This window comes from Meriones unguiculatus, chromosome 4 (genome assembly GCF_030254825.1).
Source record: "Meriones unguiculatus strain TT.TT164.6M chromosome 4, Bangor_MerUng_6.1, whole genome shotgun sequence".
Lineage (NCBI taxonomy): Eukaryota > Metazoa > Chordata > Mammalia > Rodentia > Muridae > Meriones > Meriones unguiculatus.
In genome coordinates, this window is record NC_083352.1 from 36,649,691 (window position 1) to 36,676,241 (window position 26,551).

General features: G+C 40.6%; 1 protein-coding gene across 2 annotated transcripts in view; it reads right to left on the reverse strand.

Annotated features, from left to right (window-relative positions):
- Nucleotides 1–25,592, reverse strand: part of Fam149a (family with sequence similarity 149 member A) — a 48,619-nt gene extending 23,027 nt beyond the window's left edge. Inside the window, exon 1 of one of the 2 annotated variants that reach the window (XM_060381667.1) lies at nucleotides 24,506–25,592. In XM_060381667.1, coding sequence (XP_060237650.1) covers nucleotides 24,506–25,113 — 608 coding nt within the window. In that variant the 5' untranslated portion in view covers nucleotides 25,114–25,592. The remainder of the gene's footprint in view (nucleotides 1–24,505) is intronic. The other variant, XM_021652713.2, reaches the window with a different exon arrangement.
- Between the last annotated feature and the right edge of the window lie 959 nt (nucleotides 25,593–26,551).

Genomic DNA, 26,551 nt, shown 5'->3' on the forward strand with positions numbered 1-26,551 from the left:
CCCTCCTCCTGGCAATCAATGAGATGACAGGTTTCAGGTGAGAAGGCAAGAGAGGTTTAAAATAACCCTGCCCCAGATCTAGTAAATGCAAGATCAATTATTCAATTAATTTGGAGCTTTAGGTCTGATGACACACAAGAGCAGCAAGCAAGCATCCTCTCCTGCACTGTCTGCAAACAGATGCCCAAAGTCGCACAAAACCTGCCGTTTTTCTGTAAACCGGAGAGCATCATTGATGTTTGACATATTGGTTTATTAATGAGTGTGTTTGTTTTCTTGCAAGTGTTTGAGATGTGGTCACTCTTTGTAGCCTAAATTGGTCAGAAACTCGATATGTAGCCAGGGCTAGCCTCCAGCTTTAGCAATCTCGTTGGAACCATGGTTCTAGACCCATCCTGCCGCTCAGTGGTAAACTGCTTATCTAGAATGTATAAGGCCACAGTGCAATGTCCAATTAAAAAAAAATCTAAAAACTCTAAGGTTGAGGCCCCATGAGAATCCCCCCTCACATCACCCTCTCCCTATTTTCTCCCCCCTCCCCCTGGCACATCAAGTTTCATCAGGACTACGCACTTGTTCTCCCACTGAGGCCAGACAAGGCAGCCCACCTATGGGAAAGAGACAAAAGGCCCACACTCCACTTCCGCTCTAGTTGTTAGGGGACTCACATGAAGACCAAGCTGCATATCTGCTACACATATGTAGGGCGCCTAGGCCCAGCATGTACCCGCTCTTCAGTTGGTGGTTCAGTCTCTGAGCAAGCCCAGGTTAGTTTACTCTGTAGGTCTTCTTGTTGTATCCTTGACCCCTCTGGCTCTCTCTGTCCTTCCTTCCAGTCTTCCACAAAACTCCCAGAACTCAGACTAGTGCTTGGCTGTGGGTCTTTTTGTCTGTATCCATCAACTGCAGGGTGAACCTCTCAGAACACAGTTATAGCAGACAGCATAATCACAGAGTATTATTAATAGTATCAGGGATTGGCTCTCTCCCATGGGGTGGGTCTCCAGTAGGGATAGATATTGGTTGGCCAGTCCCTCAATCTCTGATCCATCTTTATCAGCTCATTTCTTTTAGGGAGGACAAATTTGGGGTCGAAGATTTTGTGGGCAGGTTGGTGTCCCCCTAACTCCACTGGAAGTCCTGCCTGGTTACAGGGGATGACAGTTTCAGGCTCCCTGTTTCCCTCCCCTGTTGTTAGGAGTCTCAGCTAAGGTCACCCCCATAGACTCCCAAGAGCTTCTCCCTTCCCAAAGAAGCCTCCTCCCCACCAATTTCCATTCTCCCTCCCAGCCTTCTCCCCCCCAACCTTTCCCCACACCTGATTCCCACCTCCGAGAAGCACCCCCCACCCCTGTTCATGTTAGCATGTACATCTTCAAAGAGCTACAGGCAACTAAGAAATGCTGAGAGTAGGAGAAATAGCCTTCCCCAGGGAAGATCCCCAAAATGGTTATCCAGTATCAAATCATCAGCCCTGAAATCACACACATGTAAGTAACATTATATGGACTGAGCAGGTTTTATTTATATTATAGAATCAGGAATATTTGTCCAAACACATACACATACAAATATGTATATATAACAACAGTTTAAAAAAATAGAGCTTATGAATCTGAGAGTGAGTGGGGGGGGAGGTACATGGGACAAGTTGGGGGAGGAAAGTAATGGGGGTAAAGGAAGGAATTATATTTTGATTCTGAAATATTTTTTAAAGGCTGAAAACTCATTTTCCCATGTTCACAATCTGCCTAATTCAAAACATGCTGTCAAGACTTGGGTTTCTGCTCCCTGTGATATCACTTGGATTTTGCTGGGTGGTTGATCTGGTCTGGTGGATCCGCACAAGCTTCACACAGCTGTCCATCCAGTAGGTAGAGAAGTCACTAACAAGTGGCTAAAAGCCCAATTTCAGTTGTAACTCCCCTTTATGTAGTCTCAAGACTTCTTCAAGTAGTTCCTCCAGCAGGCTGACCAACAGACAACATGGTAACACAGGACTCCAAGAATCTAGAGTTGACACTGTCCACTCTTTTGAAGCCTGGCCTGAAATCATATAGTGCCATTTCTGCTACATACTATGATTACAGCAGTCACAGAGTACAAGGCATGCAGAATAAACCCTACTTCTCACTGGGAAGGATGTCAAAGAATCTCCAGCCATCATGAATCCACAGGAGTCCTCCTGAAGGTCAAAAGTTATTGCACTGTGCCTGCAGTCATAACACTGTCAGCCCGACCAAGTGTGGAGGGGAGGGCTGGTTACAGGCCATTTCCTCTGCATCCCGAAGGCCTGTGTACAAAACAGTTTACACAGGTGCTCATAACTGTTATCTCTGAAGAGTATGGACTCTTGGCTTGGGCCCACAGGCTGTTTTGGATCTCTGGGGTGATATACCATAGGACATAAGATACCCAAGGGAAGGCAAATATTCATGGGGGCAGTGCCACACATTGGGTCAAAAATAATCATAATCTGAAATCCATCTTGTCCCTTCCAGAAAGAAGAACTTCTGTGGATTACCTGGGAGAGCTAAAAGGCCGGTTCTGGGCTGAAACAAATGATCATCTAGTACATTTCTAGACCGAGGTTGTTTAATTATTCAGTCTTGCCCTTGATCAATGTCTTCTGTTTAAATCTGAAACTCATGTCAGGATCCAGATGAACGTGGCATCACCAGACCCTTTATTGGTTTCCTTTCCCAATGTGGTCACATTGAATAAAACCCCTTTCTGTTCTTCCCCCCACCCCCCGCCATTATTCATCTTTACCTTCATTCTGATTGGCATATGACATCGATGGCAGAGCCTATCGGGCTGCCAGAACCAGGGCTTTGGCCCTCCAAGACCCAGTTGAAAGAGGAGCCATCAGCCTACCCAGACAGTGAGCAACAGTGGGATGGGGATGGAATGACGGTTGGCCCTCTCAACAAACACAGCAGTGGGAGACACCAGCATCACTGCTGGCAGTGCCCTGATGAATAAGTATTTCTGTTCTCTGCCTTTATCCTGCTGTTTCCATCCTCTGTTATCATCCATGCTAAAGTGCTTGTGCCACTGCAACCTATTGAGGAGGCTTACAGCCTGCTTCCTCCCAGAAGTTTGCATAAGGAGCCCAAGTGCTCCCTTCCTTTCCATCCAAGATGGCAGTGCCTTCTGCTGCTCCAGCAACACAACTCTCCAGAAATACATTGCTATTTACTTAAATTTCATCAGATTTCAATAATTGTATGCTACACCATAATTTGTGAGGTGGCCTTTTGATGTATCTCAAGACTTCTGATAGGATTTTTAGGATCTTTGAAAGAAGTTATATATATACTATATATCCACTTCAGCTGTTTCTGAGGTCTTTATAAGGCCAAACCATTGGCTTCAGCTTCATAGCTGTGCAGAATCTGATCCCTGAACAGAATCTATCTCCTAGTATCGCCTAGAGAGACAGTCTTACCTTCAGATCCTTAGGCAGCCCCTGTGCAGGATCTGAGCTGAGACAATGGTCATCTAGTCCACGCCTAGACTGGGACTGCTCAATTATGCATAGCTCTTGCCGTGACTCCTATTTCCTGAGGATTCTATCCAACGTCCAAATTGTTCCATTTTAATTTATTTCGACGACAGTTAATTCACATCTACCTTTGCTCCAATTTCAAAATCTAGAGCAATGTTCCTTGCTTAAGTAATCAGGTAATAAAACTTTTCTCATTCAATGGATCTAGACCGTCCACCACTGCCCAGAAGAGAACAAGTGAATGAATACACATTTATAAATGAATTCACTTGTAAGTTAACACATTTATAAATGAACACTTATTTATAGCACAGCTACACACACACACACACACACACACGTATACACTTGGTTCTGTTTTTTTTACAGAACACTAATACCTAACACTCCAGTAAAAATAGAAAAAAAAGTGAGTTCAATTACTAGTAATATTAATGGTAATTGGCTCATTGTGACAAATGTATCTTAATAAAAGATGTTAAAAATAGAGCCTTCTTAAATATGAACTTTTATTATTGTAAAAATTGAAAACTATACTTAACAATATTTGCATTAACCTTCCTTATTCTTTCCCCCCTGTTATTGGCTATCTAAGAATCTAGTATAAAAATATTGTCACCCAACACTGGAAGAAATCCAATAGATGGCGCCATGTTCCTTTTTTTTGTCGCTATAACCCTTGTACAGACTGAACGCAATGCCACATGTTTTTGTCATTCTTTGAGTTTTTGTTTATCTTGTTTTTTTTTCAAGTCCTGGGATTTATTACATTTTTCATTCCAGAATAGATAGAGAACCTTGTTTAGGTCAAAAATCTCTCTTTCTGTGGCAATTATCTGGAAAAACACAGCACACAGGAAGTGCCGTAATAGTAGAATCTCCCAGGTGTGGATGGAGAGTTTTCAGTTTGTCAGGCAAATAGGACCAGAAGCTTCATATCCTACTTCTTAGCTTCAAACCTATCCTGAGTGATGCTTCACCCCTATACAGAAGGAAAAAGCAAGGTCAGCAACATTGTGAAAATTCTCAAGGGCAAGTAGTTTCATCCAAACCAGCCCAGTTTTACCTCATGTATTTACCTTATAGAGATTTGTCTCAAATTCAATTCACTGAGTTCCATTAGTGTTCTTTCCATTGTACTTTTTTAAATTTACATACAACAAATATGTCCCATGATCTTTACTAACAATTCTAAAATATGTTTTGTAAGTCAGGCCCTGCTATAAGTGCTTGGTATAAGAGATTATGCTCATGCTTCACAATCATTCATTGTGAGTAAAAAATAAATATGTAAGTAGGTAAGTAAATAGGAAAGGAAAGGGCTTGACTGCTCCTAGGTATGGTGGAGGAGAAAGTTCACTATAGCCATGTGGGAGAGCATAGACAGAGGCAGACACATCTGAGAAAGTCAAACCCCTGAGCCATGTGAGGAAAGGGGGAAGGGAAGGATTCGGAAAGAGAGGAGAACAAGGTGTAGTAGCCAGGAGGCCAAAGGTACAAAAAGGGCCAGGCAGGGAGTCAAAATAGCTGGATAATATGGGGAAAATCCTACGGGCAAAGGGCAGCCTAGCACCTAGGCTGGAGACGTCAGGGTAGAAGGCAGAGCATGCCAGCCATACCCTGTAAGAGGCAGGGACTGAGGGACACTGAGAGAACTAAGTCTGCTTTGATATGTCAAACAGGTACCTCAGCTGTTTGTCCAGGTTTGAAACTTAACAAGTCAAGGGTCTCTGTGGTTAGTCCCACTCTGTGGGTCGAGAATCTAAAGCAGAGAAGCTGATGACTGACAGATGTTAGCCACATGGAATATTCAGCATGCAATTCAGCCTGCAGGGTACAGCTCCAGAGCCCTCTCTAGGTGACATGAAGACTCTACGAGTTATATTATTTAGCAAAGAAGACAAACAAGTTGCTAACTTGAGAAGTGAAGACAGATAAAAAAAATTTACAAGACTTGTTATGAAGAAAGTGAGAAAATACAAAGTCGTACGACGTTCACTATCTCATCCAAGATCATGGAAAGATTCAGGATTAGTAGATTACTTACAATAAAACACCTGGCCAAACTCTGAAAAGAGATGCTGGAATCTACAAAAGACATCAGTTATTGCGCAGAAACATGACACTGGAATTATCACACTGCTTTTATCAGGGAAATGGAAATTTCACACTTCAAGTTGATACATTGGAAAAATGGGTTCAATAGCATTCTGTAAGAGCCAATTTTTTTTCTTGAATTTTGAGATTTATTTTATCAGGAGACCATGAAAGAAGAAAAAACACAAAATAGATTTATGAAAAAAAAATAAGCAGTTCACTTTCTCAAGTTATAACACAAATATAATCTAATTTTTCTATTTTTTTTCATTGTTGAATTTTGTGTCTTCATGTAAACGGTACAGCTGAACCTACATCCACAAAGATGTGGAACCATAATTCCACAAAGATGTGGAATTACTACAAAGATGTAGTAATTCCAGGGCTACTACCACTGATGAGTACATCATTTCACATAACTGAAGTGTTAAAAACAGCACATACTCATGATTTTTCTGGTTCGCTATTTGTGAGTTCAGCTACTTGCAAAAATTTGTAACATCAAAATCAAGCCTCAAGTATCTCATGCTTATTCGCACATAACAATGTTTATTAGATTTAGTGCACACATTTACACCAAGAGCTTAAAACGGCTGGTACTTGGAACATATTCAAGATACGTTCATGAATATTGTCATGTGTGAATGGAGCACAGGCTTCCAGCAGACATCAGGTGACCACATTCTTGTTTGGGCTCTTGTCTTGTGAATCCTCAGCTAAGAACAGTCCCCAGGTGTAGGCTTAAGTGCTGTGTCATGCTGTGGTGGGTGTGAAGAAACTACAGTGTCATTCAGGCACGAGGTACGTTGCCATTAAGGGCTGTAAGGTTTATGTTAGTGAGTCAGCTATGTGTGTGGGAATAACATTTGTGTTCATAGACACAGACACACATAGATAAGATTCCATGTTGATCAAATCATAAAATTGTTGAGTCTAGGGTCGCACAGGAACCAAATTGTGTTTTTCCTGGGAGCAAGATTCCAAGTTCTGGGATGGCAGGTATGTACCAAGAAGGCCAGTTCCCAAGTTCGCTATTTTGCAACAGCTTTGTGGAGCATCACTGTAGGAAATAAGGAGACTCGCTCTGTACTCTCACTCATCCTTATAACCTGCTGCTATATAATATCTTTTAAAATCTACTGTTTAGCTTCAAAATTCTGTTAATATATGTCAAGCATGCAAAAACCTGTAAATGGAGATACCTTAAGTGTTACAGTTAGTTCTAAGTCTAGAGAATCTAAGTACAGAATGAGTTATGTCTCCTGTCTCACGGTCTCCTCTTCTCACTGATCGCAACTGAGTTCTGTAGTTCTCAGTTTTTAGCCTGCACCTGTATCCCCTGAGTATTCATCAAAATATGAATCATTAGACCTTGCCTTACTCTTTCCATTTCAGCAGTTATGGGGTGAGAATTTGGGTTTCCCACAAAATCTCATGGGTTCAGCTCTCTGTGGACCCAAGCTGAGACCATGAGAACCATAGCTCCTATTCATCAGTTTTGTGATTCTATATTTCTGTCCTACATACTCTTCCTCAAAGCACTCATATCATGTGAGAGTTGGCCTTGTATTCAAACCTCAATAAGTATTAGTCATTTAATTATTACATTGTTTGCTTGCTTATTGATTGGTGTGTGTGTGTGTGTGTGTGTGTGTGTGTGTGTGTGTGTACTCCCACATCTAAATCCAGGGCCCACATCAGGAGGTCAGAGGACAGCTTGCAGGATTGTTCTCTTCTTCTACCATGTGAATCTAACTCAGGTCTTCAGGTATAGTAACAAGTACCTTTACCTACTGAGCTATCTTACCAGCCTTAGGCCTCTGATTAAAGGGTGGTGAAGAGGGCTTGACTGAAGCTTTCGTATTTCAGAAGAAGAAAGTGAGGCCTCCAACGAGTCACTCCAAACCAGCTGCAGGAACCCTAGCTCTAGTACATGAAGTATTTAGCCAGACTTCCTCCCATAATTTCCTGCCATCGCCCTAAGTAAAACCTATTCTGTCTTTGGGTGGGAACACAAGCTGAAGGCCCTTTCTAGCCAAAGAACAGAACAGAACCACCAGATTCTGCATAAGGTTCAGATAGCTAAGTGATACTTAGTGCTGAGGAAAAGTACCCTTGAGAGAACACAGAAGTTCCTCTTCAGCTGAGCAAAGCTGAAAGGAGAACTTAGTTTACAAGAGTCTAGGGGTGACTGTGCTCTTGCTGTTTGCTTCCTGCCTCATGAGAACTGAGAATCCAGACTTCCTCCACTGTGCACAGACAGTGCTTAGCACCAAGTTGGGCCTGCAAAAAGCCTCATGCTCTAACATCACACACAACTGTATTTCTAGCTGACAACTAGAAAATAATTAAAAGGTTGGAAATAGAAAATAAAGACTACAACCTCCCATGTTTTATTTAATTCAGAGGTTGGGGTGTGTACACCATCTGGAGAATCTCAGAACAACAAGCAACTGGGTGAGAATCTTGAAGTGCTTGTCATGAAACATGAGTCCCCCCCTCCCACACACACACTTTACATTCATTAAACTGTTATCTTTTAAAAAGGCATTTGACTCTACCTGTATTTGGCACCTCTAGTAGCCACACTCATTGGAAGAAAGCAGAATGCTGCTTTTCCAGGAATGGAGATGGGGGGAGAGGTGATGCAGAGGTGGCAGAAATGGCCAGCTAATGTTTCTGTTTGGGAAAAGTCTCAGGTGAAAAGGCCAAGGAGATGGATGATAGTGATGATGGCTGCACAACATTAAAATCGACCCAATGCCCTAATTACATGTAAAAATGGTTGCAATGATATTTTGATATGTGTGTTTGTTCAAGTTGAAAACATACCTCCCAGCTTTCTAGAGTATTCCCATCTTGAACCAAGTCTAGGAAAAACTGCAGGACACATGATGGTTTGAATACGAATGGCCCCCGTAGGGTCCTAAGTTTGGATATTTGGTTCCCAGTTGTTGATAGTGTTTGGGGATGAGAAGGGGTATGTAACTGGAGGCAGACTTCAAGGTTTCACAAGATTTGTGCCACTCCACCCATCCCCTGCCTCGTCTGCCTCCTACGCACCAATCAAGACCTAAGCTCTTGGTTGTTCCTACCACCATCACACATTTTAGCCGTCTGAAATCATCAGAATAAATGCCTTCTCTTACAAGTTGCCTTGATCATTGTGTTTTGTCGAAACCGCACAACACGGAAGTAACTAAGCCATCTGTTTAGTCTTTGTGAATATGCACACTTGAAAGCAAGCAGTGAAGCAGATAATATTATTCAAAACCTCTGAGCAACAGCACATGTGCCCTGGTTTCACATAGCTGCAAAGCAGCTTAAAGCAGCTATGGCTCTGACTCTCAGCACATCCTTAGGATACTGCCTTCCTTGGGCTTTCACAGCATAAAATATGTTGGTAAAAAACACACTGGCCTCAAGTGCAAAGCAGAGAAAGAATTCATGTAGTCATTTATTAATAGCTTTGAGGAACTCACTTAGGTTGTATTTCCTTTTACATAAGCACTAGGATGTTAATGATCTCTAAAAAGTTTAGGCAAATCTAAGATCTATTACAAAAATTCAAATTCCAAGTGACAAAGTATTGTAAGATAATCTGTAGGCGCTTTCTTCATAACAGAATGCAAAATAAAAGCAAGTTTTGCTAAAAGCAGCATCTTACATACATGCCTCTAATACTAGCCAGGCACTAAAAGGCACTGGCTTGAGGCCAATCTGGGAAACACACTGAGACCCTGACTCAAAAGTACCCCCGCATAGGTATACTAAAAATAAATCAAAACATTACTAAACTTCATTCATTTATATTTCTTGACTTGGCCTCAAACCATGGCATCATAACTGCAGCCTCCTTAGAGGCTAGTCTTAGAGGCATATGCCACCACCCCTTCTAATTCTTGAGTTTAAAAAAAAAAGTCTTCCTGCTACTGATGATTTAATTTTCAGGTATATGTAGCACACCTTTGAAAAATTTCCTTTGATTAAACTGGGTCATAATAGAAGGACCGAAGAGATGGCTTAGGAATTAAGAGCACTGGCTGCTCTTCCAGAGACCAAAGATGGAGTCTCAGCATCCACCTGGTAGCTTAAAATAGGCTGTAGCTCTTGCTCCAGGGGCTCTAAGGCTCTCTTTTGGCCTCCTAAGACACAGCACACATTTGGTAAGTAGACATGCTGGCTAATTTTATGTCAACTTGATACAGGCTAGAGTTATCTGAAAGAAGGGGACCTCAGTTGAGAAAATAAAAATGCCTCCATAAGACCCAGCTGTAGAACATTTTCTTAATTTACAATGACATGAGAGGGCCCAGCCCATTGTGGGTGGTGCCATACTTGATCTGGTGGTCCTGGATTCTATTACAAAGAAGGCTAAGCAAGCCATAAGGAGCAAGCCAGTTAGAAGCACCCCTCCATGGCCTCTGCATCACCTCTTACCTCTAGGGTTCTACCCTGCTTGAGTTCTGGCTGTCAGTGTTTTTGATGACAGTTATATTGAAGTGTAAGTGAAATAAACCCTTTCTTCCCCAAGCTGCTTTAGTCATGTTTGTTTGTTTTTGTTTTTTTTTGTTTTGTTTTTTGTTTTTTTGTTGTTTTTTTTTTTTTGCACAGAAACAGTAACCCTAATTAAGACAAGTTGGCACCAGCATGGTGGGATATTGCTGTAACAGATTTGACTGTATTTTGGGGAAGATTATGGAAGGACTTTAAACATTTGGGCTAGAAAAGCCACTGAGTGTTGAGAGTTCAAACGAGCTTGGAAAGTAGAAATGTTGACAGCAGTACAGATGATGAAGGCCTGGCTTGTGAAGTTTCAGAGAAAAGCAAAGACTCTAACAGGCCTTTTGTGTGAAGAATCTGAGGCATCAGGTCAGCTGGAGCTGAAGAATTGGCTGTGATTAACAAGAAACCAGAACCACTAATGTCAAGCCTTTGCTTTGCTAAGACAATGGACACTGGTCAGCTGGGGCTGAAGAATCAGCTGCGACTAAGAAGAGACCAGCATCATGGAGGTAAAGTCTTCTGGGACGTGTTTCTTCGGGGTCAGCACGCAGAAGCTGTGTTGCAGAAGTGGCCACGGTTACGCCTCCTGTTGGCTGTGGATCTTCATAGTGTCACAGTCACCCAGGTGGTATAAACGGGTCATGGATAAACAGCAGCTGAGACTTGGCACTTTGTGGCAGGGCTGAAATCCCTGAAGAAAGCCCAGGAGAAGCTATTGGTGAAAGTGCAGGCCCGTTGCAGCAAGGGACCCCAGCATGTTTTGAGAGGACATGGGATCATCATGAAGAACATCAGCATGGGTGGCATGGAACTAGCCCTAGTCTAGAAGAAAATCCGTGTATGCTACACAGAGTGGAGCTGGAGAAGTGACCCAACGCCCTTGGAGTAGCCCGTAAGATCATAAGTAAATCCCAGATAATCGGACATTGAGTTATTTACAGTTTTGGAGTTCCATTTTGCTTTGATTTGATTGTAGCTGTGCTCTGGTTCTCTCTCCTCTGCAAGTAAGAAAGTCTTTATTTTTTATTTGACAGGAGCCTACTCTGAGAGACTTTGAATCTTAAAAGACTTTGGAGTTTAAAAGAGATTGACTATGCTCAAGAGATTGAATTTATATGTTAGCATTTTTAAAGACTGGGACTTCTAAAATTTGGAATACTTACAGTGTTGGGTATTAGTGTATGGTTTTGGGGAAGAATAAGAAAGGAAAGGTTAACAATCATGTGTTTGTGTGTCAAGTTGATGAAGGGTCAGTTGTGCTGGCTAGTTTTATGTCAACTTGACACAAAATAGTGTTATCTGAAAGGAGGAAACCTCAACTGATAAAATGCGGTCATACAGTCCAGCTGTCAATCTGAGATGATGGGGGAAGGCCCAGTCCATTGAGGGCGGTACCACCCCTGAGCTGATGGACCTAGGTTCTATACCATGGAGAGCAACTCAGTAGGCAACATTTCTCCATCGTGTTTGTATCAGCTCCTATCTCCAGGTTTCTGGTCCAGCTGAGTTCCTGCCCTCACTGATTTTGATGGTGAACGGTTACATGGAAAGGTAAATGAAATAAACCCCCTTCTTTCCAAGTTTCTTTGGTCATTATTTTGTTTGTTTTGTTTTTCATCACAGCAATAGCAATCTTAACAAAGACCATTGACAAAACACCCATACATATTAAAAAATATAACTAGTTGAATCTGGAATATAATATTATACTGAGATAACTCCAATGAAAGTATTAATGAGCTGAGTGGTGCCTTGATTTTTGCTTCTAACACTTAGCCAGTAACAAGTTAGGTTTCTGTCTTCCCATCTTCCTGGAGATGATAGGTAAAGCCAGGACAAATAGTGACTCAACTATAAGAAATGCCGGTTGACTATTTCTGGTGATTCATTGCAATTGCAGGGCTAGCTGGCTTCACAAAGCTTGTATAGGGTAGGTAAAACCCTTCCCATTAAGAGGTCTCTTTCGCCAAAAGACCTTCTCCATTTTAATGTTTTGCAATTTATGAATCTTTCATGTTTTTAGCTAGGAATTATTTTGTCCTGTTAGTAAAGTTGTCTTTAACCATCCCAAGGCATGATTTTTTTTTTAAGTTTTCTTCTACAGCAGTGGTTCTCAATCTTCCTAATGCTGCAACCCTTTAATATAGATCCTCATGTTGTGGTGACCCCCATCACAAAATTATTTCATTGATACTTCATAAGTGCAATTTTGCTACTGTTATGAATTGTAATGTAAGTATCTGAGATGCAGGATATTTGATATGTGAACCCTGTGAAAAGGTCACTTAAACCCAAAGGGATTGCAATCCACAGGATGAAAAACACTGTTCTAGAAGTTTCATAATCTAAATTTTCCTGCTTATAATTCCAATCCAGTTGAAACTGTCCTCAGCGTGGATGAATGTAACATAGGTAATCAAGGTTCTTTTAAGTTTTAAAAGATTTCCAGTGGACTTGGATCTATTGAAAATATTATTGCTGATGAGTGCATAAAGAAAAAATATATAATAACACACATGTATATATATATATATACACATATATACTAGTTTATGTGTATATAATATATATATATATACACACACACATATACACACACACATATACATTGAAGTTTTAGCAGCAATTCAGAAGGATGAATTCTTCCACAGGAAATGTATGGAACCAGTAAGCAAAATTAGTTAGACTCAGAAAGAAAAAAATTGTATTCTTTTTCTCATATGGAGAATACATGTTTCAGGTAGGAAAGTAGAAAGGAGTGAGGAAACAATGAAAGAATGAGATACTGAGAAAATGAAAGATCTAGCAGAAAGAGGAAGAGCAATAAGAGAGAGCAGCGGTGGGTGGAAATGGCTAGAGTGCATTACATTCATGTAGAAGAAAGTAATAATGGCGTCGTCTATTTTGTTCATTAAATATATGCTGCAAACAAAAAAAAAATGGTTTTCTTCAGTAAGGCAGGTTTACCACAGACAGAAAAGCTTAAACACACATCTTTCCCCGGCAGTTCTGGAATGCAAGATCAAGTGTCTTGGTCCATGGCAAGAGTCCACATCTTAACTTGCAGAAGGTCACCATCTCCCAGGGTCACCATGCACTCCTCTCTCCGTGAAGTGGAGAGTGGAGAAAGACCTCCATTTCCTCATAGGAACTCAAGTCCTATTAGGAACACCCCACCTGTCCAACCTTAATTATTTCCCGAGAATCCTTTTTCAAAACCTCAAAACAGTGGGGACCAGCAATTCTACATATGAGCCTGGGAATGAACATCCAGGCATTTGTCAGCAATGTCTACAGAGCCATCTCAGCAGTAACCGAGTATCCACACATATAAACTTCTGGCTTCACTCTTACTCTCATGTCTCAGAAGTCACATGCGTTCTTGTTTGCTCTTACTATAACTTTTAATACATTTTCTACCTGTTCAAGTAACTATTACATTGTCAGATTTTTTTTCCCCCAAGAAATAGTATTATTTTTCTGCAACAAACTGACTCTAAAGAATTATACATACACAACTATCCACTGTAACCGTGGATTTAGCTCTCCTTTTTGCTCTGTTGACTGTTGACAGTAATCTTTTGCATGCTCCAATTTTAGATTTGCATTTTGAATCTAAAACACAGTGTTGATTTTTGGACAAATTCACTTCATGGTTGTAAAAATGATCTCACCCTATGTCTTAGAATCTCTGTCTCTTTCCATCTGATTTTGATTGCCACAGTCTTGTGGACAGATAGCACAAACATACTTTCATTTTTTTTTCTTGCATCTGTAGAGGAAACTTTAGCGATGGATTTGCTAAATAATACATTTTTGCATATTTTTGGTATATGTTATCAGTGCTTATAAATTAAGAATTTTTGCATTTTCTCATAGACTGTTCCTCTTATCTTTATGAAATAGCCCATGTTGTTTTCACTAATGCTTCCTGTTTGAAAGATTAACCTGCTCTGATATTCTAAAACCCACGCTGGCTCTCTTGTGTTTAGAATGGTTTTAATGTAGCAACATTTCACCATACAGAGACATTTCTACTTACTTATAAGTAAGCAATGCCATTGGTAAACAGAACTGAATTTTTCTTGGCTTACACTCACAGAGGATTATTACATTTATTCCTCAAAGCAGACTGAACTGTGAGCCCTGGTTACCCAGGCCTCCTTAATCCAATCAGGAGCTGAGAAGGTCTGAAATAAGTTTCAGAGCCAGACCAGCTGGCTGATTTCCATCTCGCCCTAACTCCCGAGGATGCTTTGAAGTTTCTGAGATTTAGCAGTTGTGCAAAGTTGGTAGTTGGTCTGAAACAACCTAGTCTGTGGTGGCTAGAAGGAGAACAGGGAAGGTTTCATAGGAAACATAGTACAGCATGTGATGCAAATGGCCATTCATTTTCCAAGGGAAACCATGCCAAATTATACCGTCTTTTCCCCATGACGCAAGAATAACTCGTTGCTTGCTTATAGATAAAGTCAAGTTGCCTCCTGCTTCATAGTCACTAGGAGGCAGAATCAAACATTTTCACCAAGGACAGCAGATAGATAGATAGATAGATAGATAGATAGATAGATAGATAGATAGATAGATAGATAGCTGGATGGATAGATAGATAGATAGATAGATAGCTGGATGGATGGATAGATGATAGATTCAAAGTGTGTGTTAACTTCCTTACCAACTGAGATATGTTAAATAATAATGTTGAAATTAAAATTAACGTTGACCTTGAAAATCACAAACAGTATGAGCTCTGAAACACAGTAGATGCAGTTCCATTAAACAAAGATTAGCTTTTAGCCATGAAAAAAATGCAAGGGCGGGGTTTTCTTATTAAAAGATCATTAAAAGGAAAGGAACTTAATTGCTAGGCTTTTAAAATCACTAGTTAATAAATCTTTGAAATTTAAAACATTGGTTTTTTTTTTTTTAGATTCTCAGTGATTCCATTTATTTTAGAAATCAATGATCAAAAATGATCCCCCAAATTAAATATTAGATTAACAAAATATCCTCATTGTGTAAACATAAATATTAGTGCCTAGCCAGGATACAGTTTGTTAATATTTAATTATAATGTTTATACTATTGTAATTGTAAATAATTATTTTATTACATAATTTAATTATATTATCATTTATAAATTTATTATGCAATATAATTATAATATTACAATAAATCATTATTACAATTATAAATAAGTTTTCGCTCTTTAATTGAAACCTCTAATCGAGAAAATACTAACATACCAGGCTAGCCTTTTCCCAGCCTATATTGTATCTAATTGTGTCTCCTTTCTTTGTCTAGAAAAAGTGTTTTCTCAAAACAGTAGTGTTACATACACATAAACTAATTACATAATGGACCAGAAGTGAGTCTATAAAATGATTGTTTTACTTTTAAGAAGGTGTGACTATATAATGATAGGTTGATGACAGGTGTTTTAATCTGCTTTTCAAAAAAAAAAAAACAACTAAGCTCTTTATGTATGATGCCCTTTTTGATACTAATAGCAACATTATTTTGAGAAGACATTTTCAGATTACTGTAGAGGCATTTGGGCTTTCAGGACTTTTTCCTCCTTAAAATCAGTTTGTTCCAAGAAAATTATTATGTATTCCTTTATGAGTAGAGGTAAGTAGAATTGGGTCATTTCCACTTGAAGTAATCCATACCAAAATATCTCATGTGTGTGTGTGTGTATGTGTGCTGTGTGTTTGCATGTTTGTGTACATACTTGTATGTGTATTTATGTGTGTTGTGGGGAGGGGGCTTGTGCATGCACAAGCACCTAGAATTGAATATTCCACTCTTGTTCGTTACATGGAAACAGACCACTTCCTTTGCTTTCTGAGCCCCAGTCTACTCCTCTGTACATGAGAATAAATTACTGCCTTGTGCACAAGAGGGCTCTTAACATCATACATAAAGCACCCTTATAGCATTTGGTAACTGGTGGGCAATGAACTGACTTCTATTTCAAATGTTTGTACAGTTTGTATTTGAGTGATGTTCTCGTCAATCAGTCCGCATGCTTACAAAAATGTTAAAACCAATATCTGACTGAGGGAGACCTTTTCTCAGCGATAGATCACCTACTTCTTTAGAATATACTTAGCAGAGTAAAATTATAGCTCTTTATGCTTTGTCTTAGGCATTGATGTAGCAATGAAATGACTGTGTTCATTTGTAGGTAGTAACTTATTCAATACAGAGATTCACCTTAACTGGATTGTGAAGAGTCCTGCAGACACATGGATGATTATGTAAGACAACACACGGATATTTGTTGTAATTTAAAATAAATTCCTGTTAGAGATTTTAGTGACATTGCCTGAAATGTCACTAATATTAGGTCTCTGGTATGAACTGCTAGTTTCCAGAGTGTCTTTATCCTCATTGATTTTAGTGACACTGTATAAAAGTTCTACTTTGCTTGAAAATAATTTCAAAATCTACAGTTATGAATTTAAGGACACAATAATTATAAGAAGAATATGTATATGTATGTGTGTATGTCTTTTTACACACACACACACACGCACACACACACACACACACACACACATATATATATATTCATCAGAAAAGATATTTTATTTAGCTGGGGCCCTCCTCAACAAATACCAATAGGGAAAGCCTTTCTGACTTTTTTTTTGGTCATTGCCCGAAACCTTTTTTTCTAAGTGTGTGTGTGTATACATATATATATATATATATATATATATATATATATATATATATCAAAGGCTTTATTTAGCTTCTTTAAAAAAAAACAAAATATTATGTTCTTATTAAGTTCTTTTACTTCTCCAGGATCAATGGGCAGAGCCTGATTTTTTAGCATGTTACTAATTAACAGTGCTCATTTGCTTATTTAATAAAACATTCACAGTGTTTAATGAATCACATCCTGCTAATTATGTCTATGTGATGATATTAGGCCATAAAAATCTTCATGGAATTTTGAGAAATTGCTGTACATGTATTATAAAATTCTGCATACTCCAAATACATATGTGTGGTCTGGCACCTGGCTATTGTGAAATGAAATGAAACGTTTTTTGCACTATATCCAGGAAACAAGAGTGTTCTCTGTGTGATGGTTTTATGGAAGAGTATTCTTAAATTTACCTGATGCCTTTATTCTACTGTTTGCTCTTTTGTTGGCTCTTTCCCACATTTTGAGAAATCTAAAAGATGTGTTTGTTTGTGTGTGTGTGTGTCTGCATATGTGTTTTTGTGTATGTTATTTTTGCTGATGTCATTGCTGCTGCTGCATACATAGCCTCACAAAACAGATAAAGCACAGTACTGTCTGCAGCAGCTCTCAGGAGAGCCACAGAAGCAAGGAGGAAGACATCTCTAAGATGAAGGACCTCAGTGAGGACAGGCAGGTCAAGGACTACAGGGGACGTGCCAGTGGAGCCAGTGATGCCCAAGGACATCAAATAACGAATGGGTTTCCGCCTCTCAACTGAGTTTCCTGTCACCATGTCACACATCACAACATGGCTCAAGGTTAGAGAAAAGGGAAGGATGATCTTAGACAAGGGAATTTTTGTATCCACCCTTGCGCAGCATCTGAATTCCAAACACAAATTAAATTCAAGCTGTGGGGAGATTTCCTCATGGGGCGCACAGCCAATGACCTCATTGTAATGTGGTTGCTTCCTAAGAGGCTCCAGCAGATGAGAATTATCATTACCCCCTAGTTTTAGGCAAGAGACTTTCCCCAGAGACAGACTTGCACATCTGTAACAATGCAAGAAACCAAGTACATATGAGTTTTCTGTCAAAGGCTTTCTTCGGTTGGAATTATTCAGGTAGGCTGTGCCTCATGACAGAAAATGCATTGAGGGCTGTGGATGAGTAATACAAACTGATGGGAAGTGGCTGTTAACTAACAGTATCAGCTCTGACTGAAGTATGAAGTATCAGCAATTCCTTTCTTTGTGTTGTTGCCTGGTGTTTGTATCACCATGGCCAAGCACCCTCAGTTGTAGGTTCTTTCAACAATTTAGAAAACTGCATCTTTAGCTGTAGCATACACCAACTACTCTTTAGCCTGCATTATACAGAGAGCAAAGTAGAATACTTAGCTGTGGGTTTTTTTTTTTTTTTTTTTGTACCTTGAAATTTTTGTTGATGTAGACAAATAGATCTAGTTAGGGCTACCTCAGTGCTCCTCAAATTGTCTATAGTGTTTGACCATTTTTTAGAATGTTTTTAAACCATTGCAGATACCTTAAGAATCTAACAAGTGAATTAATAGGGGAATCAGTGTGGTAAAAAGATATAAAACATGATTTTAAAGATTTTATTATTAGAATCAATAAAAGTACTTTATTAGTTGCTCTAAAGTTTAGAAAAGCTTTTCTTAGTTTGTGTTCCTTCCATGGACAGAGGGAATTAGAGGAATACTGGTCAAGCAATATAGGGGAGATACAGACATTTCTCATGTTAAAAGATCTTAAAATATCCAGGGATAAAAATAAGGATCATTAAGTATAATTATAATATAATACAATTGTTAGATAATACATAATTTATATGTATTCATTATCAACTATTTGGAATCCAGTCCTTAGCTTCCTCCCAAATTTGTCTCATAAATTCTTGGCTTGTCTAGATATCTACCCAAAACTTCAAGAATGAACTTTCAGAATGAATTCCATCTCTGAACAAACTCACTTCTTCTGTGTTCATCACCTTATTGGTGATGACATTCTCCCCCTAGGTACACAAATGTATTATCAGCCTTTCTTCTGGCTTCCTTTGGTTTTCCTCATGTTGCCAGGTCTTGTAATAGTCTTTAATTATAGCCATGTCTTGACTCCCGTTACTTTTCTATGGTGGCAGTGGCATCTTCTTTCTCCTCCTTTACTTCCTCCTCATCATCATCTTTGGATACAGTACACGTGTATGACTGGTTTCCTATCATTCTGTCTCATTCCTTTAAGGCAGCATCTCTTACTAACCCTGGAGCAAAGATGGCGGCCAGCAAGCCCAGCCATCCTTCTGGCTCTGCCCTGGCTCTGGCTTTTCTACATGGGCCCTTGGATGCAAGCTCAAGCTCCTCAGGCTTGTGTGGTGAGTGTGCTTCACCACTGAGCTGTCTTTCTGGCCCTCTCTGTACTCTTCTGAAAACTTTTTCCTCCCATATCTCCAGACCTTGACCACTGGCCTTTCTTGTGACACTTCTCTACATCAACACATTCATAGCTCTTTCCATGTTAACTGAGCACAGCCTGGTGGCCAAGAGTCTTCTGGATTTTCTCTAAACTCTTTCCAAAAAGCTGGCTCCAAATAACAACCCTCCTCCCAAGACATGTCATTTTCTACTTCCTTGCTTAGTCTCACAGCTTTAGCCCTCTAAAATGTTCTCCTAAATCCTGAGCAAATATATGCCCCATCTTCAAACATTTTTATTTTTGTTTTTAGAATTCAGATCTCCGACACCTCTCTGGCCCTGCAGGTTGATTTATTAGCACCCCTCCTGCCTAGGATTTCTGCTCTTGGACATTCATTTGAAGCCCCTCCTGAATAATTCATCTTTTTCTTACTCTGACCATTTCCAGGTTTTTCTCTACTCCGAAAGTCTAACCCACTGAAGTTCTTATATAGAGCAGATATTTATAACATATAGGTTGGCAGTTCATATCTGGAAGATAAAGCATTAACTTTCACTGAAGACCATAGCAAAACCTCTGTACAAAGGATGCTAATTGTGAGCGATAAATACTTTATTCAAACTATTGAACATTCTAAAACGATAGTAATGGCTGTTTATGGAGTGCTTCTATGCCAGAGGTGACAAGAAGTGAAAGGCAGGTCCAAGACAAAGCCACCAGAGGTCAGAGACTGGGATGAGCAAGCAGTGTGAAGAGGGGAATAATTTCCAGAAGTCCCAGCAATATCCATGAGCGTATTCAAAGGGCCTAGGCTCCGTGGACATAGGGAAGCCTTCACCCATGAAGGCAGACACAGTACTATAAACTTTTATATTACAGGTTGCCTCTTTTAACCCCTACCAAATCTTTGACTGGGGATTATTATTTCCAGTTTAACAGAAAAGAAAGCGAACTGAGTGACGCAAGTAGCTGTTAATATTGTTAGAAATCCTTAAAAAAAAAAAAAAAAGGAAAGAAAACACTATAAAATTGGATTTGGATCAACATCAACCTGACTTCAAGGTGAATGTTAAGAACATTTGGGGGAATTGTCACTACTATGCAACTCAGGGATCTCAAGGATCTCAGGGCCGTATCATGTGGTTGTTGTTATATGTTTAATACGGCCGGGGGCCATGTGTGTATTTTTCTATTACACAGAAAAACACCTCTACTTGCTCTTAAAGATATAGCAGGAGACTAACTACTAGCTCAATCACATTAAGATTTTAAATAAAATAGCAAGGAGAACAATTTAAAGTTAAGACCAGCTGCTGCCTAAGCAGAAAGGAGAAAACTGTCTTATGTTTAAGAGAATGTTATATGTTGAAAATCCTGTAAGTTCGTGTGTTCATGTATTAGAGTGCATATGTGTATGTGTGTGTGCATGTGTATGTGTGCATGTGCAGATACATGTGTATGTGTGTGTGTATGTGGGTGCATAGATATGTGTAGATATGTGTGTGCACATATGTATGTGTATGTATATAGACATATGTATGTGTGTATATATACAAGTGTATGTGTGTGCATGCATATGTGTATATGTGTATGTATATAGACATATGTATGTATACGTGTGTGTGTGCATGTGGAGGTGAACAGAACTTTTATATTACATGTTGCCTCTTTTAACCACTACAATATCTTTTACTGGGGATTATTATCTCCAGTTTAATGGAAGATTAAGTCATTTAGTGATGTGAAACAAAGTCATATTGCTTTTTTGGGACAGGGTGTCTCATTGGCCTGGGGCTCACTGATACATCTAGGCTGGCTAATCAGCAAGGCCCAGGCAATCACCTGTGTCCCCCTCACCAGAGCTGGGTTTGCACATGCATGCCTCCGCCCTAAATTATTTTACGTTGACACTGGGATGGAACCCCTTGAGCTTGTGTGGCAAACCCTTCACCAGCTTATCTATTTCTCTAGCTTGAGATTTTGACTTTTAATGCAAGTCATGGTCCTAGGACTCTAATAGAATGTAATAGCCACTTAACACTTGTAGGATGAGGTCATGAGCCATCCCTAAAGGAACAGCAAGCCCCAAGAGAAAACATTACTTACTCTGAGAAAATGGCAAGACAACAAAACAAAAAGGCCCAAGAACAATTATTCTTCAAGAAAGATAATTAAATTGATTCTTGGTTTTTGAGATTAAGAACTCATGAAAGTGGACCACATGAGGAAGAAAACTTTTTTTTTTTCATTTATTTTGTATGTTTTCACCAAATACCTTTGTGGGCATGTGTTGCCATAAGCATCATGGTACAGTCTAATGAAGAACATAAACTGTAACTGAGTCACAATATTGTTGGGTGAGAATGGACAATTGCTGTACAAAGGGTGGGCGGTGACTAGCATTTTGTATTTTCCCTAAAATTTTCAAGGTTGATCCTAAGATACAACATACATTTTCTTCTTGGTGTTTTATATTAATATATATGTTATATCAATTGCCAGGAATTCTTTCATTTGGCAAACAAACAAACAAACAGGGAACCAGGACGGAATGAGGCAGTGAAGGGCTAGTGGAAAATGGACAAATGGAGTGCAGTGTAGAGAGAAAGTAAGAGGTGAAGGTGTTAGTATTTTGGAGCACAACCTGCTCCTGTGTTACCCAGCAACCTAGAAGTCACGTGTCGCCAGCCAGGTGGCCACACCTGGACAGCGTGGTTACCTTGCCCCTTAAAGGGCCAACCCTGACACGTGTTCGCTCTCTAACACACACTCTCTCTCTCTCTCTCTCTCCTACACTCTTACACTCTCTTTCTCTCTCTCTCCCTCTCTCTCTTGGGGCACCCCCCCTTTCCCTTTCTCTCTCCCCACCATGTCCTGTTCCCCCCTTCCCCCCTCCCTCCTAATAAACTTCTTGCAAAGAATATCGGTTAAACAGCCTCATGCTTTTTAATAAATAATAACAGAAGGCAAACATCGAAATTGTTGCGATACATATCTAGGTGTACCAGACAACAAGACAAAAAAACAACAACAAAAAAAAAAAACCCAAACAAACAAAAAAAAAACAACCTCATTTTCTCCACCTTGACTCAAGTGTAGCCCTATCTACTTACCCAACTATCTATCTATCTATCTATCTATCTATCTATCTATCTATCTATCTATCATCTTTCTATGTATCTACCTACCTGTCTATTATTCATCTGTCATTTACCTACCTATCTATGTGTGCCTCTCTCATTTCTTTATCTCTATATATTACTCCTCTCTCTGCTATCTGTGTCTCTCTTTCTCTGTATATTTTTCTCTAGTTCTATCTATCTAAACTGTGGTTTCATTTTCTTCTATAACTCATTGCTTTGGTTTAAAAATAGTATCTGTGTCTCTCAAGGATGTGTTTCCATTTGTTTTCTATGTATTCACATTCTCTCTAGTCACTCTTTCCCCCTTTCTATTTTCATACTAACCATGTCTCTCTTCCCATGTCCATTGGCTCTTGAAAATTAGGTGTTGAGTTTTAATATTAACCAAGAGGCCAACAAGAGCAGCTATCTACAAACTGAAAGGTGAGCTGGCAAGGACATAATTTAAATTCATTTTCTGATAATGTTTACTTAGTTCATCTTTCAAATAGCATAAAGGAAAATTGTATAATACTTTAGCCCGTTCCTCTTTGTCTCTACCTCTTACTGAGAAGTGAATTGGGTGTGATAGAAAGAAAGAAGCAATTTTGAACCTATGAAGAAAATGATACTCTTAGGCTTGACCACTCTGTGCCTCTGCCCATACCTTTGTCATCAGGAAGATTGGTTAAAAACAACACAACCTTTGATGCATTTTATTTCTTCTTTCACTGAAACTCAATTTCTTCACTTTCAGTAAAATTGGGTGCACTTGCTAATATAGACTAGCTTCTGCAAATCATATCAAATTCACAGTTATTTAAAAAGTAATTATTGTAAAGGTTTTGGAAAATACAAACACGAGCTACTATGTGAAAGAATCGACACTAATGATATTTCCTTTCCTGGCTGTTCTGCCCGTTCTGTTGTCTATTTGCTAAAAGTGCCTGCCAAGACTGGAGTTTAAGGTCACTTTGAAGATCTGTTTGCTCATAAAACATTAATTGTATAAATGTTAAGGGCCAGTTGCTAATAACAAAGGCCTAATTCCTTAGGTAATTAGAGCAGCTTTTCAAGTGCAATTGAATTTCCTTAGGAGGTGGTAATTGGTTGACAAACAAATTTCATAACATAATATTTCAAACAAATGGCTTAATTTGACTTACTATTATACAACTCCCTGCTTAAGCATTGATAAGGATGCCAGACACTTTTGCAAAACTGTACCCATTAATACCGTGAACGAATTAGAATTAGTCTTCAAGCCAACCTCTTCAGTCAGGACTCTTTTGGGTGAAGGTGGCAAATGTCTGAGCTATCCCAAACCCAACTCTTCATGCAGAAACCTGTTTGCAAAGGGACTGCTGGGATCTACCTTTGATCGTTTTGCCTTTCTTCTATAAGCATTCGAAAAGGCTAGAGTACATACTTAGAAACAGCTAGCAATATGCTCTCATTAAAAAGAGAGTTCACTGTCATTTTAGAATATTGAATATTTTTGTAAGGAGAATGTGTTTATTGTGCTTTTGATTTCAAAAGGTGTGTGTGTGTGTGTGTGTGTGTGTGTGTGTGTGTGTGATGGCCTCCAATTCCCTATCCCGTGGTCAGCCCATGTTTCTGTGGTAACACCACACAGCACCCTGAAACAGAACTGAACTGAAGACCTCTGGGAGCCATAATCCTAAACATCACAGGTCTGCTTTGTAAGTAGATGAGGTATTAAATATGCAAATTAACACGTAAAGGAGAGCCATTCCACTTGGGATCAGAAATGCTGGCTGATCCTCAGAAATTATGGAAGAGCTGTTTCAGCCCCTTTTTAACTCTTGCTGCTGTAGTGTAACGTGGGTTACCTGCACACCTGGTGTATTATGCCTCAGAGAAAGGTGCTTGACGAGAGCCCTATGAAAACCAGGCTCACCATCTAGGTCTCAATGCTTCCGGCAGCAGAGACCTAGCATGCAGACCTGTTCCTACCCTCTTTGCCTCCCCACGTTAACAAGAAGTTGACTCTGAGAATGTTAAGGAAAAGTTTCTCACAGTCTATGTTGGGAAAGCCCAGAAGGCCTGGGAGCAGGCCGAAGTGAACCTGGGAAGAGATATGTGGCAGGCGGAGGATAGGGGTCAAATCGACTCACCCTTCTGGGTCTTCCTGGGAGTCGCTGTCTGACGCCCATTCCTCACCAATGTCCGGCAGGGCGAAAAACAGAGTTTTGGGAACAGGTGCTGGGGCCATCCATGCACTGGGCTCTCGCTCTCCCAGGCCTGGCAGGTGGCGGGTGTTCTGGGGTTCTGTGGCTGTGCTGCTATTGCTGCCCACGAGGACGGGAACAGAGGGCAGGGTCGACCAGACAGCCCGTGGGCTGGGCAAAGCCACTGATGCTACTGAGCCCGCAGAACCGCCGTAAGGGGCGAAGGGCAGCACTCTGGATGCTCCCGGGCTGCTGGGCAGAGATCCGGAGCACCCTGAAGTTTCCACCGGATGGGTGGCTCCCGAGCTCCTGGAGTGCAAGGCAGGGAACGGAGTGAGCAGAGGGGTGGAGGGCTCCCGGGAGGCTGTGCTGTCTGGAGGCAGCGTCGGGAGCAGAGTCAGTGTTGTAGCCTCGCTAGGCGACACGTTGGCGCCGGAGCCCACTGACCCTGTGGCCGCTGTGCCTCCAGGCTGGCTGGGGACCGAGGGGGACGCTGTCGAGGTCTTGAAGATTTTGGCAAAGAGAGACCCCAGGTCCAACACAGCGACCTTCATGCCTTGGTCCTGGAGAGGCTACTGCCACTGTCGCCACCGGGAGGTCAAGGACGCCAGGGGCTGGGCTGCTAGGCTCCATCCACCGCCCCCGTGAAGCGATCGACCAGGCGGCCCTGGAGACGAGCTGGGGGTCCTTGGGCCCTTGCACACGGCGCCCTCGACGCTTTTAAGTCTTTCACCACCCCGGGAAGATGTTGTTTCAGCGATTAGCTTCTTATGGGTCCGACAGACGCTCTGCAGTGGACCCACAGATTGCTGAAGTTATGAGAGGAGACAGGGGGATGCAGGTCACCCTCTGGAAAGGGCAATCCGTCCTGTCCCACAGTGCAGTAAGACCTCCAAGGGACCGGAGGCACAGAGCTCAAAAAAAGGACTAGTGTTTGATGGCACAGATTACGGGCTGAGCTCGCTGGAGATTCTCAGGCTGGCCCCTGGGGCGGCACAGGTGGTTGCTAAGCTAAACAAAACCCCTGCTAAGCTCTCTGCTAATTCGACTCCAGACCGTGGCTGGGCTGCGTCCACAATAGAAACACCAGCTCGCATCCTTGACTCCCGCCTTAAAGACACAGTCTCGAATTTCTCCGTTATCGTTGGAGCTGCTGACGCCCCAGGAGCTAGGACACTGAGCATCATCCCTGGAAGCATAAACATCAGTTCCAGAATGTCCTGGAACTCATTCAGTCTGACAAGGTCAAATGTACTAATGCCCGCGATACCAAGATTATTTTCTGTTCATTGCTGAAGCTGTCAAGAGATCTTCTGTGGAACCAACGGTGTTTCACTTAATTTGAAGGAATATTTATGAAAGGTAGAGTGTATGCCTGTGACCACCTATTGCAGGGAGAAGTCAGTGTTGAGTAATGGTTTTGCAAAAGACCTAGATGGGGTTTATTCATTAATATGGGGAGTGTTCAGCTTAGACCTCTATGCACTTTAGGCACATAGGATTCTGAGCTATTTTATGCCTCTTGGTCAGCTTTGCTTCCTTGCTTGTTGTAACTATTTTTAAAATATTTTAAAGGAGGTGATCTTTGCCAGCTGAGGACCAGGCCTTCACCACATGGGCCTGTGAGGGTATGTCTTATCAAACTGTGACACAGCTTTACATTTTTCCCTAGGCAGCTCATTTCTTCTTCTCATCTTGAAAACTGGCTATGACCTTTTTACTGCATCCAACCCCACCTAATAAACATGCCAGAGGCACCTTTATAGAATTTCAAGAGTTACTAAGTACTGAGGGGCAATGAGATACATTCTTCTTGAAGTACAGAAAAACAAACAAACAAAATAAAACAAAACCAGTTTCTTATCTATCCCGTGTTGTGACAGGTATAAGCCTTGAGAAGCAAGTGAAGCATGTGACTGCCATTTCAGGTGGCATCAGCTGGGAAAAAAACAGAACATCTGCATAGAGGAAAAGAAAGAGAGTGGGCCATGA